This window comes from Lactuca saligna, chromosome 1, assembly GCF_052625555.1.
Source record: "Lactuca saligna cultivar CGN05327 chromosome 1, ASM5262555v1, whole genome shotgun sequence".
Taxonomy (NCBI): domain Eukaryota; kingdom Viridiplantae; phylum Streptophyta; class Magnoliopsida; order Asterales; family Asteraceae; genus Lactuca; species Lactuca saligna.
Window position 1 is genome coordinate 96,267,221 of NC_136417.1, and position 17,995 is coordinate 96,285,215.

Below are 17,995 nucleotides of genomic sequence, written 5' to 3' on the forward strand. Positions count from 1 at the left end.
CCATGATACCCTACTACACTTTAGTAAAATGATTACTCAAGCAATCGTTCCTCTAGGTGTATGTGAAGATCGTTATGCTGAAAGAATTACGTCAGTTTCTTTTCTTCTCACTCTGAATCGATGGCATGTTATGATGGGTGTAACAAAGTTGTGAAGAACAAAGGATTATGGGTGTAAATCATTAACCCTATATTCTTTTTTTTTTTAATCTCAAGCTTCAGGCGAAGATGCTAAAGAATATGGGTAGATATGGTGATTCTTATCTTGTAGGGGATGAGCTTAGATTTGTACCTTTCGAACACCAAGTCTCCAAATTATCATCAGATCTAACATAGAGAATGAGAGACGAGTTCAAGTGTTTTAGGATTTCAGTATATATTTCGAATTTCTGAATGTAAGCTTCAATTCCTGTCCATGGTCGTTTGTTCTTGAAGGTGGGCAAAAAAAATTGAAGAACCAAGTTTTTTTAAGGGTCTCCTTATGCATATAATCTGTTTGGAAAGAAGATTGGGATAAATCGATTATTGTTTTTTTTTTTGGATCATTCATTCTCGCAGGTAGAAGCCACGAAACACTCTCCCCCTTCCACTTTGATCTGGGTTTTTTTTTTTTTTTATTTTGAGAACTCATTGGGTTATTGTCTTACTCCTCCGATTGCAGTTGAATGCGAATAGGTGGAGCCTTGAACTTGCACCAAATTTTAAGTGAATCTAACGGAAACTATGTTTGCGAACTGATTGAAACTTCAGATTTTGGTTATAGGTTTTGAGGAAATTAAACGATAACTTGTTGTGTGTGTGTGTGAGAGAGAGAGAGGGGGGGAGGGGGTGGGGGAGAGGGGGTGGGGGAGAGGTGGAGTGGGAGTGGGGGGATAATTCTTTTCTTTTCTTTTTATTTTTAAAGTAAAATAGTGTTAGAATAATTATAAAATATACAAAAAAGAAAATTAAAGGGCATAATAGTCTTTTCAATATTTTTTGGACCAAAATCACATGAAGTTTTTGATTTTGGACCTTCCATACATGTTGAAAACTTTATGGACCTTATCCAAAGTTTTTCGCAAACCACAAGCACCAATTTTGTAGTTTTGTCCTTTTAATATATTTAAAAATTTGCCCTTATGTAGCACCCACTTTAGCATAATATTAGAGACAATTGCTAGCTTCTTCTCCATGCATGGTACCTGGATGATGACACACTTATTGGAGATTCCGAGGAGGTGGCCAAAGCCTTAGGAATCATTAAGGCTATTGGCCCACAATTGGGCCTTCAGTTGAATATCAAGAAAACCGAGCTCTTTTGGCCCTTATGTGATTGAAGGAAGCTATGTGAGGGGTTATTCCCGGTTGGCATCGGGACGCTGCCATTGGGGGTTAAACATCTCGGGGGAGCTGTTAGCAGAGATGCTAGTTTCGTTAGCAACTTAGCCATAAAGAGTCCTGAAGGCGCTGTGAATTTGATGTGCCTTCTTCCACAATTGTCTGACCTGCAGAGTGAGCTCCTTTCTACTTCGGTCTTGTATGGGTATTGCTAAACTTTTCTTTGGGCTGACGACGTACCAACCCGTTCACATGCAGGAGGAGGCATTGTTCTTCGATAATGGTTTACGCAGGGCGATTGAGGACATTGTGATTTGTGGTGACCCCTTCTTTGGCAACTTGATTCCCTACCCATTCAGATTGGTGGTTTGGGTTTATACTCAACAGTAGAGGCTACCTCATATGCTTTTGTTACCTCAAGGGCCCAATCTTTGGTATTGCTAGACCACATCTTACGGGATAGTGGCATTTATGGTATCGATTCTGATTATGCTTGTGCCTTAGATTCTCTTCGTAAAAAGCTTCCGGACATTGACCTTAGCAGTTTTACTACTAAGGACACTGCCCCCCCCCCCTAAATCCCAGAATACACTCGCGAGTGCCCTTTTTAGTAAAATTATCCAAGATATGGAAATGAATTTCAATATGACGGCTCAGCAGAAAGCAGTTTTCCAGTGTTTACGTGCACCACATGCTCAAGATTTTCTTCTAGCTATCCCTATAGATGGGCTTGGCCAACATATGTCTTCGGTGGAGTATCATACCATCCTCAGATATCGAATCATGATTCCTATATTCCCAGCCGATGGGATATGTCCGGTGTGCCGCAAATCATATTTGGACTATTTCGGCGAGCGTGCAGTTCACTGCAAAGAACTCTCGGGGTTCAAATACAGACACGATATGGTTACGGATGTTTTGGTCGACATATGTAAGCGTCTCGGGGTTTCCGCCAAGAAAGAGGCTCCTTTGAATTTTCTGACTGACCCAACATAAGGAAGGTCAACCCTTAGACCGGCTGACGTTTTGATTTTTGGATGGGTTGGAGGGAAACACACATATGTGAACCTTACAGGGGTATCCCCTCTCTTAAGTTTGAGGGTTGGGGGCTTCACGGCGGGACAGGTTCCATTAAAAACTGCTACTTGCAAGGTCACCAAACATGAGAAACCGTGCATGGAAAATGAACACGCGTTCATAGCATTTGCATTTGATACGTTTGTTTTCTTTGCGCCGGATACGGTGGAGCTTCTTAGTAGACTACAACGGATCATGCATAGTCATGTTATATCCCCTAGATCTATGTATGTAGTCTTCAAAAAAATTGGTTTTACCATACAAAAGGGTTTAACAGCGCAACTTGTTGTCCGTTTGCCTTCTCATTCGTTGTATGATGATAACTAAAACAATTAATATTTTAAAACAAAGGGAATATGTTAATATATTATCATATATTTAATAAAATAAAATAAAATAAAATAAAAGTTTACTATACCATATAATAAAGAACCTAACATGTGATCCATGTTAGGTTCTTTAATCATAAAAGTCACATCGGTCTTCAATCATAAAAAACCATTCACTACGAAATGATTATCCAAAAACATTCGAATACCCATATTGAAATCTTACCCCTTTTTATAATTGAAATATGTTTAACAAACTCTAAAGAATGAGAAAGTGCTCATAGTGGACTTTGGTCCAAAAAATCTTAAAAAGACTATTATGCTCTTTTATTTTCTATTTTACATTTCTTTTTAATTTATTCTTATTTTATTAATATTAAAAATAATTTAAACCCCCACCAACCCCACCACCTCTCTCTCTCTCTCGCTCTCTCACTCTCTCTCTCTCATCATCATCATCATTATCTTCTTACTTCTTCTAGAAAATCAAACAATTACTCACAATACATAACTACACATCAGTAAAACGACCATGATACCCTACTACACTTTAGTAAAATGATTACTCAAGCAATCGTTCCTCTAGGTGTATGTGAAGATCGTTATGCTGAAAGAATTACGTCAGTTTCTTTTCTTCTCACTCTGAATCGATGGCATGTTATGATGGGTGTAACAAAGTTGTGAAGAACAAAGGATTATGGGTGTAAATCATTAACCCTATATTCTTTTTTTTTTAATCTCAAGCTTCAGGCGAAGATGCTAAAGAATATGGGTAGATATGGTGATTCTTATCTTGTAGGGGATGAGCTTAGATTTGTACCTTTCGAACACCAAGTCTCCAAATTATCATCAGATCTAACATAGAGAATGAGAGACGAGTTCAAGTGTTTTAGGATTTCAGTATATATTTCGAATTTCTGAATGTAAGCTTCAATTCCTATCCATGGTCGTTTGTTCTTGAAGGTGGGCAAAAAAAATTGAAGAACCAAGTTTTTTTAAGGGTCTCCTTATGCATATAATCTGTTTGGAAAGAAGATTGGGATAAATCGATTACTGTTTTTTTTTTGGATCATTCATTCTCGCAGGTAGAAGCCACGAAACACTCTCCCCCTTCTACTTTGATCTGGGTTTTTTTTTTATTTTGAGATCTCATTGGGTTATTGTCTTACTCCTCCGATTGAAGTTGAATGCGAATAGGTGGAGCCTTGAACTTGCACCAAATTTTAAGTGAATCTAACGGAAACTATGTTTGCGAACTGATTGAAACTTCACATTTTGGTTATAGGTTTTGAGGAAATTGAGCGATAACTTGTTGTGTGTGTGTGTGAGAGAGAGAGAGAGGGGGGGAGGGGGTGGGGGAGAGGGGGTGGGGGCGAGGTGGAGTGGGAGTGGGGGGATAATTCTTTTCTTTTCTTTTTATTTTTAAAGTAAAATAGTGTTAGAATAATTATAAAATATACAAAAAAGAAAATTAAAGGGCATAATAGTCTTTTCAATATTTTTTGGACCAAAATCACATGAAGTTTTTGATTTTGGACCTTCCATGCATGTTGAAAACTTTTTGGACCTTATCCAAAGTTTTTCGCAAACCTCAAGGACTAATTTTGTAGTTTTGTCCTTTTAATATATTTAAACCTTTGCCCTTATGTAGCACCCACTTTAGCATAATATTAGAGACAATTGCTAGCTTCTTCTCCATTCATGGTACCTGGATGATGACACACTTATTGGAGATTCCGAGGAGGTGGCTGAAGCCTTAGGAATCATTAAGGCTATTGGCCCACAATTGGGCCTTCAGTTGAATATCAAGAAAACCGAGCTCTTTTGGCCCTTATGTGATTGAAGGAAGCTATGTGAGGGGTTATTCCCGGTTGGCATCGGGAGGCCGCCATTGGGGGTTAAACATCTCGGGGGAGCTGTTAGCAGAGATGCTAGTTTCGTTAGCAACTTAGCCATAAAGAGTCCTGAAGGTGCTGTGAATTTGATGTGCCTTCTTCCACAATTGTCTGACCTGCAGAGTGAGCTCCTTTCTACTTCGGTCTTGTATGGGTATTGCTAAACTTTTCTTTGGGCTGACGACGTACCAACCCGTTCACATGGAGGAGGCGGCATTGTTCTTCGATAATGGTTTACGCAGGGCGATTGAGGACATTGTGATTTGTGGTGACCCCTTCTTTGGCGACTTGCTTCCCTACCCATTAAGTTTGGTGGTTTGGGTTTATACTCAGCAGTAGAGGCTACCTCATATGCTTTTGTTACCTCAAGGGCCCAATCTTTGGTATTGCTAGACCACATCTTACGGGATAGTGGCATTTATGGTATCGATTCTGATTATGCTTGTGCCTTAGATTCTCTTCGTAAAAAGCTTCCGGACATTGACCTTAGCAGTTTTACTACTAAGGACACTGCCCCCCCCTAAATCCCAGAATACACTCGCGAGTGCCCTTTTTAGTAAAATTATCCAAGATATGGAAATGAATTTCAATATGACGGCTCAGCAGAAAGCAGTTTTCCAGTGTTTACGTGCACCACATGCTCAAGATTTTCTTCTAGCTATCCCTATAGATGGGCTTGGCCAACATATGTCTTCGGTGGAGTATCATACCATCGTCAGATATCGAATCATGATTCCTATATTCCCAGCCGATGGGATATGTCCGGTGTGCCGCAAGTCATATTTGGACTATTTCGGCGAGCATGCAGTTCACTGCAAAGAACTCTCGGGGTTCAAATACAGACACGATATGGTTACGGATGTTTTGGTCGACATATGTAAGCGTCTCGGGGTTTCCGCCAAGAAAGAGGCTCCTTTGAATTTTCTGACTGACCCAACATAAGGAAGGTCAACCCTTAGACCGGCTGACGTTTTGATTTTTGGATGGGTTGGAGGGAAACACGCATATGTGAACCTTACAGGGGTATCCCCTCTCTTAAGTTTGAGGGTCGGGGGCTTCACGGCGGGACAGGTTGCATTAAAAACTGCTACTTGCAAGGTCACCAAACATGAGAAACCGTGCATGGAAAATCAACACGCGTTCATAGCATTTGCATTTGATACGTTTGTTTTCTTTGCGCCGGATGCGGTGGAGCTTCTTAGTAGACTACAACGGATCATGCATAGTCATGTTATATCCCCTAGATCTATGTATGTAGTTTTCAAAAAATTGGTTTTACCATACAAAAGGGTTTAACAGCGCAACTTGTTGTCCGTTTGCCTTCTCATTCGTTGTATGATGATAACTAAAACAATTAATATTTTAAAACAAAAGGAATATGTTAATATATTATCATATATTTAATAAAATAAAATAAAAGTTTACTATACCATATAATAAAGAACCTAACATGTGATCCATGTTAGGTTCTTTAATCATAAAAGTCACATCGGTCTTCAATCATAAAAGACCATTCACTACGAAATGATTATCCAAAAACATTCGAATACCCATATTGAAATATTACCCCTTTTTATAATTGAAATATGCTTAACAAACTCTAAAGAATGAGAAAGTGCTCATAGTGGACTTTGGTCCAAAAAATCTTAAAAAGACTATTATGCTCTTTTACTTTCTATTTTACATTTCTTTTAATTTATTTCTTATTTTATTAATATTAAAAATAATTTAAACCCCCACCAACCCCACGACCTCTCTCTCTCTCTCTCTCATCATCATCATCATTATCTTCTTACTTCTTCTAGAAAATCAAACAATTACTCACAATACATAACTACACATCAGTAAAACGACCATGATACCCTACTACACTTTAGTAAAACGATTACTCAAGCAATCGTTCCTCTAGGTGTATGTGAAGATCGTTATGCTGAAAGAATTACGTCAGTTTCTTTTCTTCTCACTCTGAATCGATGGCATGTTATGATGGGTGTAACAAAGTTGTGAAGAACAAAGGATTATGGGTGTAAATCATTAACCCTATATTCTTTTTTTTTTAATCTCAAGCTTCAGGCGAAGATGCTAAAGAATATGGGTAGATATGGTGATTCTTATCTTGTAGGGGATGAGCTTAGATTTGTACCTTTCGAACACCAAGTCTCCAAATTATCATCAGATCTAACATAGAGAATGAGAGACGAGTTCAAGTGTTTTAGGATTTCAGTATATATTTCGAATTTCTGAATGTAAGCTTCAATTCCTGTCCATGGTCGTTTGTTCTTGAAGGTGGGCAAAAAAAATTGAAGAACCAAGTTTTTTTAAGGGTCTCCTTATGCATATAATCTGTTTGGAAAGAAGATTGGGATAAATCGATTACTGTTTTTTTTTTTTGGATCATTCATTCTCGCAGGTAGAAGCCACGAAACACTCTCCCCCTTCTACTTTGATCTGGGTTTTTTTATTTTGAGAACTTATTGGGTTATTGTCTTACTCCTCCGATTGAAGTTGAATGCGAATAGGTGGAGCCTTGAACTTGCACCAAATTTTAAGTGAATCTAACGGAAACTATGTTTGCAAACTGATTGAAACTTCAGATTTTGGTTATAGGTTTTGAGGAAATTAAACGATAACTTGGTGTGTGTGAGAGAGAGGGGGGGGGGGAGGGGGTGGGGGCGAGGTGGAGCGCGAGTGGGGGGATAATTCTTTTCTTTTCTTTTTATTTTTAAAGTGTTAGAATAATTATAAAATATACAAAAAAGAAAATTAAAGGGCATAATAGTCTTTTCAATAATTTTTGGACCAAAATCACATGAAGTTTTTGATTTTGGACCTTCCATGCATGTTGAAAACTTTTTGGACCTTATCCAAAGTTTTTCATAAACCACAAGGACCAATTTTGTAGTTTTGTCCTTTTAATATATTTAAACCTTTGCCCTTATGTAGCACCCACTCTAGCATAATTTTAGAGACAATTACAAGCTTCTTCTCCATGCATGGTACCTGGATGATGATACACTTATTGGAGATTTCGAGGAGGTCGCCAAAGCCTTAGGAATCATTAAGGCTATTGGCCCACAATTGGGCCTTCAGTTGAATATCAAGAAAACCGAGCTCTTTTGCCATCATTTGATGGAAGGAAGCTATGTGAGGGGTTATTCCCGGTTGGCATCGGGAGGCCGCCATTGGGGGTTAAACATCTCGGGGGAGCTGTTAGTAGAGATGCTAGTTTCATTAGCAACTTAGCCATAAAGAGTTCTGAAGGCGCTGTGAATTTGATGTGCCTTCTTCCACAATTGTCTGACCTGCAGAGTGAGCTCCTTTCTACTTCGGTCTTGTATGGGTATTGCTAAACTTTTCTTTGGGCTGACGACATACCAACCCGTTCACATGGAGGAGGTGGCGTTGTTCTTCGATAATGGTTTACGCAGGGCGATTGAGGACATTGTGATTTGTGGTGACCCCTTCTTTGGCGACTTGCTTCCCTACCCATTAAGTTTGGTGGTTTGGGTTTATACTCAGCAGTAGAGGCTACCTCATATGCTTTTGTTACCTCAAGGGCCCAATCTTTGGTATTGCTAGACCACATCTTACGGGATAGTGGCATTTATGGTATCGATTCTGATTATGCTTGTGCCTTAGATTCTCTTCGTAAAAAGCTTCCGGACATTGACCTTAGCAGTTTTACTACTAAGGACATTGCCCCCACTAAATCCCAGAATACACTCGCGAGTGCCCTTTTTAGTAAAATTATCCAAGATATGGAAATGAATTTCAATATGACGGCTCAGCAGAAAGCAGTTTTCTAGTGTTTACGTGCACCACATGCTCAAGATTTTCTTCTAGCTATCCCTATAGATGGGCTTGGCCAACATATGTCTTCGGTGGAGTATCGTACCATCCTCAGATATCGAATCATGATTCCAATATTCCCAGCCGATTGGATATGTCCGGTGTGCCGCAAGTCATGTTTGGACTATTTCGGCGAGCATGCAGTTCACTGCAAAGAACTCTCGGGGTTCAAATACAGACACGATATAGTTAGGGATGTTTTGGTCAACATATGTAAGCGTGTCGGGGTTTCCGCCAAGAAAGAGGCTCCTTTGAATTTTCTGACTGACCCGACAGAAGGAAGGTCAACCCTTAGACCGGCTGACGTTTTGATTTTTGGATGGGTTGGAGGGAAACACACATGTGTGGACCTTACTGGTGTATCCCCTCTCTTAAGTTTGAGGGTCGGGGGTTTCACGGCGGGACAGGTTGCATTAAAAGCTACTACTTGTAAGGTCACCAAACATGAGAAACCGTGCATGGAAAATCAACACGCGTTCATAGCATTTGCATTTGATACGTTTGTTTTCTTTGCGCCGGATGCGGTGGAGCTTCTTAGTAGACTACAACGGATCATGCATAGTCATGTTATATCCCCTAGATCTATGTATGTAGTCTTCAAAAAAATTGGTTTTACATTAGAAAAGGGTTTAACAGCGCAACTTGTTGTCCGTTTGCCTTCTCATTCGTTGTATGATAATAACTAAAACAGTTAATATTTTAAAACAAAGGAATATGTTAATATATTATCATATATTTAATAAAATAAAATAAAATAAAAAAAAGTTTACTATACCATATAATAAGATCCTAACATGTGATCCATGTGATCGAGCCTGAAGTGAAAGTCTTCGGTTCCTTAAAAAAATACGTTATTGAAAAGCCCATTAACTCATTTTTTATTGCGTACTTTAAGACCTTTTCTGACATTTCCTGTATTTTAGTGACACTTCTTTTTACCATTAAGTATCATTTTATTTTTAATGTTTATTTCGTAAAAACAAGTTCAATTTTAGAAAAATATTCAAAAAAATCCAAATGAACCAGAAAATGGAAGAGGTGTGAACAAATATTCTTCATATCATTTTAAAATGTTTATAATTTTTGAGGACTTGAATAATTAAAAAGGAAACCATGGGCAATATTATAATAAGTGAACATTAATTTCTCCAAATATTCGCTATATTTTCTTAGAATATTTTAATTTTGCAGGAGTTGGAATTTGAATAAAGCCATGACAATTAAGTAGTGCCTGTAAGCAAACTCCATTCTATATTATTGACAGCCAGTGGGTGCTTCTACCATAACCAACCTTCCTCACCAAAATCATAAGACAATGGCTTCTTCATGGCTAAACCTTGAAAATTATTCAATTCCTTTGGAGGAGATCAATCTTGCCACCGACAACTTCAATCCACAAAGATGCATTGGAGGTGGTGGATTTGGTTATGTCTACAGAGGACAACTCTCAAAACACTGGCAAGATCGCATAGTTGCTATCAAACGCCTAGCTAAGGATAGCTACCAAGGGGAGCGCGAATTCCGCAACGAGGTCGAGAAGATTTCCGGATTCTACCATGAAAACATCATCTCCTTCCTTGGTTATTGTGATGAAGATAATGAGATGATTATAGTTTATGAGTATGCAACAAATGGAAGTCTTGACCATCATCTCAAAGATCAAAATAAGATGTGTTGCATAACATGGATACAGAGGCTGAAGATTTCCCTAGAGGCAGCTAGCGGTCTCAATTATCTTCATGCGGGTCCTGGGGAGCATAAAAGCGTAATACACCGAGACATCAAGAGTGCAAATATTCTGTTAGATGACAATATGGTTGCAAAAATTTGTGATTTTGGGTTGTCAAGATCAGGAACCAAAAGTCATCCAAGTAGCCATATATATACAAAGGTTGCGGGTACCCAGTATTACATAGATCCCACTTACATTGAAAGCCGCATCCTCCGTAAAGAGTCGGACATATACTCCTTAGGTGTGGTACTGTTTGAAATGCTCACTGGGATGCTGGTTTATCGTCCAAGTAGAATCGGAGAGGATAATACTAAGACTGACTCTCTCATAAAGTTGGTTCGAAAATACTATCCCAAGGAACCCGACAGATTAATTGATCCATGTATAAAAGATCAAATTAGTAGTCGTTCCTTTGATACGTTTAAAAAAATTGCATGGCAATGTATTAGTTATGATTTTAAGAAACGACCTACGTTAGACATGGTGATGAAGAGGATCCAGGAAGCATTGGATATTCAAGTAAGTGTTTTTCTTATAATTATTTCGAAAGAAATCTTGATTCATATGAAAAAAGAAAAATATCATTGACTTGTACAAGAAAATTTTGGTTTAATTTTATGCTACTATCAATGTTTTGAAAACCAGACCGGACATCAAACCGGTTGTCTTACCGGGTTGATGGTTCAATTGGTTCGACCTGTCGGACCAGTCCTAAAAACCGGATGAACCCAACCACGTCATATATATATATATATATATATATATATATATATATATATATATATATATATATATATATATATATATATATATATTAACATTATTTTTGTACTTTTAAAATGAAACAACACCTTTCAAAATTCTAATTCTAATAAATTATATGCTAACTCTTTCTCAAAATTTTGTAATTAACGTGATGAAAAAAAAAGTAAAAACAAAAATATTAGCTTTTGTTGAATGTAGAAGAGGATGTTATCCCACATTGACAAAAAATGAAAGTGAAGGCCTTAAAGAGCATTATAAAAGGAAAGGGGTGATAGGATTTTCTAAACGCAAATGTTCGGATCTACATTTTGAAGGTGTGGGTCCCCTCAACCATTTTGTAGTGTAAATTTTATAATGAAAAAATTTCTGCCGATTTTTTTCTGGTTTGACTGGTGCGGTTTTTACCGGTTTTTGTATGAACCGCTGGTTCTTAACCGGTTTGATTGAAAGCGGTTTTCACTGGTGTCCTGACTGGCTCTTGGTTGAACCGGCTGGTTTGGTTCGGTTTTCAACCATGGCTATTATTGTATCTAATATTCCGTTTGTTGCATTCTTAAATTGCGTTCTTTTTCTTTTTCTTGTGCGCTTTTCAAGTAGTAGGTTAATTTCAAGAGGTGTTCAAATACAAAAATGTTTATTCATATTATTTTGAATATAGTTGCAGGAAAATGTTTCAGCCCATTTTGAGCGTATTGGGAAAGACAATGGATTTAATCATGGAAAACCTGTTGCAGCGTTTACCATATACAAATTGCTTCTTCATCCGAATTACATTGAAGCTGAAAAAACCAAGTTTTTTGAACGACTTTTACAGATATTTGTTACAGCAGATAAGGTACTTCAATGGTAAACAAAAACTTTTTAGAAATCAAGCTATGTCAAGGCATTAACTGCTTAAAGTAATTAATCTAGTTACGTTGCAAGAAAGATACATGAAAGAATTCTTAGCCCTTTTACCTAAGAACGTGGTAGCATGATTACAACTACATTGACAGATATTTAGTTAATTGAGACATCTTTATTTTATTCGATCTTACTATTCATTGCCTCTATTTTCAAGTTAACGTTAAAAATAAAAATATCTGTATTAGTTTTATGAAGCAACGAAATCATTAAAAATCTTCTCCATCAAAAATAAAAAACAAAAAACAAATAGAACAGGGGGATTACATAAGGTTTATAGCAAAGTGAGGGTTTTTAAACAACACAGTCCAGTTATGTTTACATCCATGCTTTATGGTAAAATTCCAAATAAGTGAATGAGAGATAACCCAATCCAACATCTCTCCCAGTTTGGGTTTAGGAACGCAAAAAAAAAAAACAATCTAGTCCTTAAACGTCCAGATTGCCCAAATGTGACACCCTATGACATGAGCATTAGATGCTCCTTGAAACACCAGAATGTGTTGTGTTGACAGTTCACCGTGTTACTTTGCAGTACCAAATATCCAATCGGGGGACGGAGTATTGGTTATCATGTGCATCTAATCTATTATTCTTAATCCAAAGAAGTCTAAAACTTGATGCTGCAAGTTCAGTTCAGGAACCACCACCTTCAACTTTGGTAGGAGAAATGATAACATTATCGATTTTTATTATTACCGATTTCATCATTTAAACTTAGTTATTTATGCTCTATGATATGGTATTATACTTTTATATTTACTAACATAGTTCACCCTTCTGTCCACCTTATATATTGAGGCTGAGGATGAGATTGTAGAGCAAGTTCAAGTCAGAAACCAAGTGCTACATTTCAAGGATCAACTAACAAAGTATCTTGAGTATATGTGCAACATTATTTTTGATGACATGAAGAAAGAGCTGCGACTATTACTTGCATTGGCTATTCAGGTACTTGAATTCTGATTCGTTCTTGTTGGGCTTGGAAATCCCCCTATGAAATACTAGAATAGAATTACAATGCAAGCAGCAACCGTCTCTCAACTATTACAAAACTACAATCTAATTTTCTAACATTTACTCGAAATGTTCCACTCTAACTACTGTATTTTTGGGATTATTTACAAGCGAGGTTTCCTTTCCTAGTTAAAACACCCATTATTTAATGTGTTCGCCATAAGGGGAGAAGAAGTTGTCATACTAGACTCTCTTTTGTCAACAAAAGAGGTTTGGCTTTAAAGGGTTATTCACAACAAGTTCTCCCTCTAATCTCCATCCAACAATCGTCAATACAACTATGTCGGCACATAGTCTATGTTTCTCAAATATCACCGGCTTAGTCAACATGTTTGTAGGATTTTTATTTGTGTTGATCTTTGAAAACTTCAATTCTCCTTCTCGATTTCTTCATTAAGTCAATGATAATAGAAATCCATATGTTTTCTGTGATAATATTATGTTGAGTTCATGCCCTAGTCCATATATAGGACTTTCACTATCATAATGGATGTCTACCCTTGTGGAAACCACAATTGTGGAACGCACCATCTTAGCCATACAAGTGAGGTTAAACCTCATATAAATAGGGTTACATAAGAGACCTCATATAAATAGTGAGATTAAACCTCATATAAATAGATTGTTTTATTGATAAATAGTGAGGTTAAACCTCATATAAATAGGGTTACATAAGAGACCTAATCGAAACCCTAAAGGACTTGGGCCTAAACCCTAATCACTAACATTTCCAAGTTCAATTACAATAATGTAGTTGCCCTCTTTTTGTCTGCTAGACACTTTTGCCACATGGATTTCTACAAGATCACCCCACCTGCTTTCAAAGTTAAAATATAACTTGATGTAGACTTTGTATCTCAAAATATCCTTCCATATCGACATATATATAACCTTTCATCGCTCCTCCATAGCACAAACAAATTTTTTAACAACCCTTTATGTATCAAAATATCCAGTTGACTACTTCCCAATGTTGCTTTCATGGATTTGATAAATATCTACTCACAACACCAACAATGTGATATATATGGTCTTCGACACACTATCGCATATACAAGGCTTGCTACAATGGAGAGTATGGGGATTCTTTCATCATACGGTCAAACCATATTTTTTTATCATGGATAATTTGCATGTCTAATATTTGTTTGTTGGGAGTAAGTTTTTCATATCAAATAGCTTAGACAAAACCATTGCCTAGTTGTTGGTCATGGTTTCATCTTGGCCCGCTATTAATATACCATCCACATGGAACAAAATCCTGACCAAATTCCCAATCAAAATCTTCTTAAGGCACAGGTACATTTTTTTCTACAAAATTACGTGGTGGTTTTTGTTGTACAAGCTTCTCATGGCTCATAATAAGCACTATATAAGATTTATAGACCTTATGGGAATAATATATGCTCACCTCCATAATTTGAGTATATTCATTTCATTTGCCTGACTGTTTGTATTTCCATCGTTACATTAACGATTTGAAAAGTTCCAAGACTTCAGCCTTCGACTTTATACAATAACTGTATAACTTTCACATCACATCATCGATGAGTGTCAGAAAATAACTACTTCTACCAACATATTGTACTTCAATCAGTCTACACACATTGGAGTGGCTAAGGCTCAACAACCGAATCAATTTTTTCTAGTAGAGCTAAAGGAAATTCTATGTTGTTCCCCAAATATGAAGTGTTTGCATGGATCTTATGAAATATATTTGCTATTGGAATGTAGTCTTTCTTTGAATGAGTTGCCAATCCCTTCATGTTGGTGTGCCTTAGTAGTCTACGCCATATGTTTGGTAATGTCACTTATTCCACAACATTAGGACTTGGCTGAAGCAGCTTTACATGGTTCTTATAAAGAGTACCCGACAATCAAGGGCTCTAACTGATCCAGTCGTAGCTTTGGGATATGTGAACTTCTTTTAGTATCGGCTCACATCTTACATTAGTTTTATATGCATCATCAATTCCAGCAACGCTCAAAGAATTTGTGTTTCATATCTTCATATTGTTACGGTCTCTAAGTTTAGAAGTAGTGAAAAAATTGTCAATTTGGAGTGTCATGCTATAATGCAACAATATCAATAAACCACTCATCATCATGTGTATTTACATGTAGACATGCTTCATTTTCGTATGCAACAAGCACAATATGATGTGATAGTGATCATGGTTTCACCTATTAGGTCATGGGAATATAAAAGACACAAAGGCATGGCGGAAGCATAAAATAACGCGATCTGATGAAGCGAACAGTAGATCCATGTTCAACATATTTAATTAAAAAAAAGTAAACAACCATCGAGGCATAAAGAATACGTACCTTCTTAGCCTTTGATTTCTTTTGTTTAGCTAGTTAATTTGATGAGTAGAATCCAAAGTAGGGTCTCTTTGGTGTGGTCACACCCAAAGAAAACATGAAACCAACCATTATAATCACTAGAAATCGCCACTATAAATAAAATAACATTTAGTGGCATAGAAAAAGTGTCACTAAAAACTGAAAAAGTGCCACTAAAAGTCCCTTAGGGGAATCAGTGGCACAAAAGAAAGTCACTAAAAGCACTGCCACTAAAGGCCTTTAGTGACAGTTTTTGGTTGTGCCCCTTCAACCTTATTGCGTTTTAGTGGCACTTTACGATTATGTCACTAATGCAATTGTAACTTTTAGTGACACTATTTTTGTGACACTATTTAACTGCTAAAATAAATATTATGTTCATACTTTTAGTGTCACTTCTTTTAACAAAAAAATTATATTAATAAATTTGGTCAAATTTTTTTAACTTTAAATGGAATATAATATAACAATAAGAAAATTATGATAATAAACTGAAACATAACATCATTACATCAATTAAAGCTTGTCTAAAACAACATTCACAATATATTTAAAACACAAACATCTAAAAAAAAGAATTCTAAATGTTGTGCAAGTACTCAATAAACTAAATACTTTTGGGGAGGAAACATGAAACTTGATTGACCTCAAGCTTTGTTTAATTTATCCTTTTATATATCCAACTTGTGATCGATTGCTTATCATATTATGATAACCTTCAAAAGCACTGAAAATAAACCATGTATAATAGAAAACAAACAAAATTTGGGAATTTTAGTTAATACAATACCATCAAGTAGCTATGGAAAGTAGTGGTTTCATTTCATTAAGATCTGCAAAATAAGATTACATTATGGTTAAAAGGAGAGACTACAACTAGAAGGTGGTATATTTAATGGATGCTTTACATTCACATGATTTATCAAATAAACATAATAAAACAACAGAGTTTAACACACACCGGAAGCTCTACATGATTCATCAAATAAACATAATGAAACAATAGTGTCTAACACACACCGGAAGCTCTACACCACTCATCACATAAACAAGACTTTGTAGTGCTTTGAAAAAATTATGAAATTCAAAAAAATAAAAATAAGCATATTTTCCCACAACCCATGAAACATAAAAAATAATATTTTAAAATAATGTTTATAACTAGAAAAGGAATAATATGGCCCACTAGACTACTAAGCCTAAGGAAACATGTCAAAGTAACATGTGCTCAAGCTCATATATATATAAGGTTCAGTTTGTTTTAATTTAACACATAATATTCCAATAGAAAGAAGTGTACAATCCTTTTGTCTATAAGGCTTAATCATAACTATTGCACTCTTGTATCTGATATAAAATACACCATTACAAACATTCACAATTTTGTAATACAAAATTTACCATTACATAGTCACATCCAACATAGCACGACCATTAAGCAAAATATGAAAACATAAAAAATAGACTAGAAATTAAAAATAGCACTAAATAAAACAAACATTTCCAAGTGAATGTAAGCCTTTTTTTATGACAAATGACTCAAAATACAAGAAAAAGACCTTAATCCATTAAATCTAATATGAGGTTGAATGAGGTATTTAGCAAGTTGACATATCAATAAAAATAGCTCTATTTTCTACTTTCTTTATATCCACATATTCACATCAAAGAGTACTACAACTTTCCTTTAGATCACAACAACTAATTCTCAACATATTTTTACCTTATATTTTAGGATGGTTACACAACTAATTTTTTGCAAAAACTCATAACTTCTTCATATAAACTTTGTTATTGATATTCTCTATATCGACAGATTCATATTAACGAGAAATTCAACTCTCAATTGCATCATTTTTGCTAACGAGAAACCAATCTTCGATTCACTTTTTATGACAGACATCGATGTGTTAGACTGAACACAAAATTTACAAAAATCATAATTTCCTCATACGAAGTCAAATTTAGTCGTTCTTTCTACTCACGAAATCATCATCACATCTAGTACAACTATCGTCACGACTACTTATTCTAAATATTTTCTTTTATTCTTAAATGTTTATTTAACGTAATTCATTAAATATATAATATAGTTTTATAGAAAAATTATAAGTCCATAATAGTTGTATATAAAACATGTACGCAATATATAAATATCATTAATATAGCCTGTATCGCCTAAAAATGATTCTTAATTATTTGTGATTATCCAATTTCAGGATTCAATTATTTGATAAAACAAGTATTTATAATTTATAATCCTTAAAAGTTTGAACCCGAATTTACGAGCATTACACTGTCCTCCTCCATAGCACAACCATATTTTCTTAACTGTCTTAGTCTTATAGGTATCAAATATCTAGTTAAGTACTTCCCATTTTTTATTTCTTCGATTTGATAAATATCTGCTCAGAACAGAAACAACGTGAGAAATATTTGGTCTTGGACACACTATCGCATATATAAGACTTCTTCATGCCAGAGAGTAAGCGACTTCTTTTGTCTTCCATTAAAAATAGTTTTACTGGTTTTTTACTGTGGATAAATTTCATGCTTGATATTTGTTTCTTTGGCCCTAAGTTTTTCATATCAAACAATTAGACAGACCCTTTTCCAAGTTGTCTGTCATGCTTGCATCTTGGCCCGTTATTAACATACCATACACATAAAAGGATGACAAATTTCCAATCATGAGACTTCTTTAAGGGAGCTGCCCATGGAACCCCCGCATCATGAGTTCACATTTATCATTCCATATGTGCA

At 35.9% G+C, this 17,995-nt stretch overlaps 1 protein-coding gene across 1 annotated transcript in view; it reads left to right on the forward strand.

The window, feature by feature from the left end:
• The first annotated feature begins 9,729 nt into the window (after positions 1-9,729).
• LOC145009897 (uncharacterized) overlaps positions 9,730-17,995 on the forward strand; it is a 34,333-nt gene continuing 26,067 nt past the window's right edge. Inside the window, exons 1-4 of the mRNA XM_078968522.1 lie at positions 9,730-10,720; positions 11,625-11,801; positions 12,405-12,530; positions 12,671-12,820. Of these exons, the coding sequence (XP_078824648.1) occupies positions 9,785-10,720; positions 11,625-11,801; positions 12,405-12,530; positions 12,671-12,820 (1,389 nt within the window). The 5' untranslated portion in view covers positions 9,730-9,784. The remainder of the gene's footprint in view (positions 10,721-11,624; positions 11,802-12,404; positions 12,531-12,670; positions 12,821-17,995) is intronic.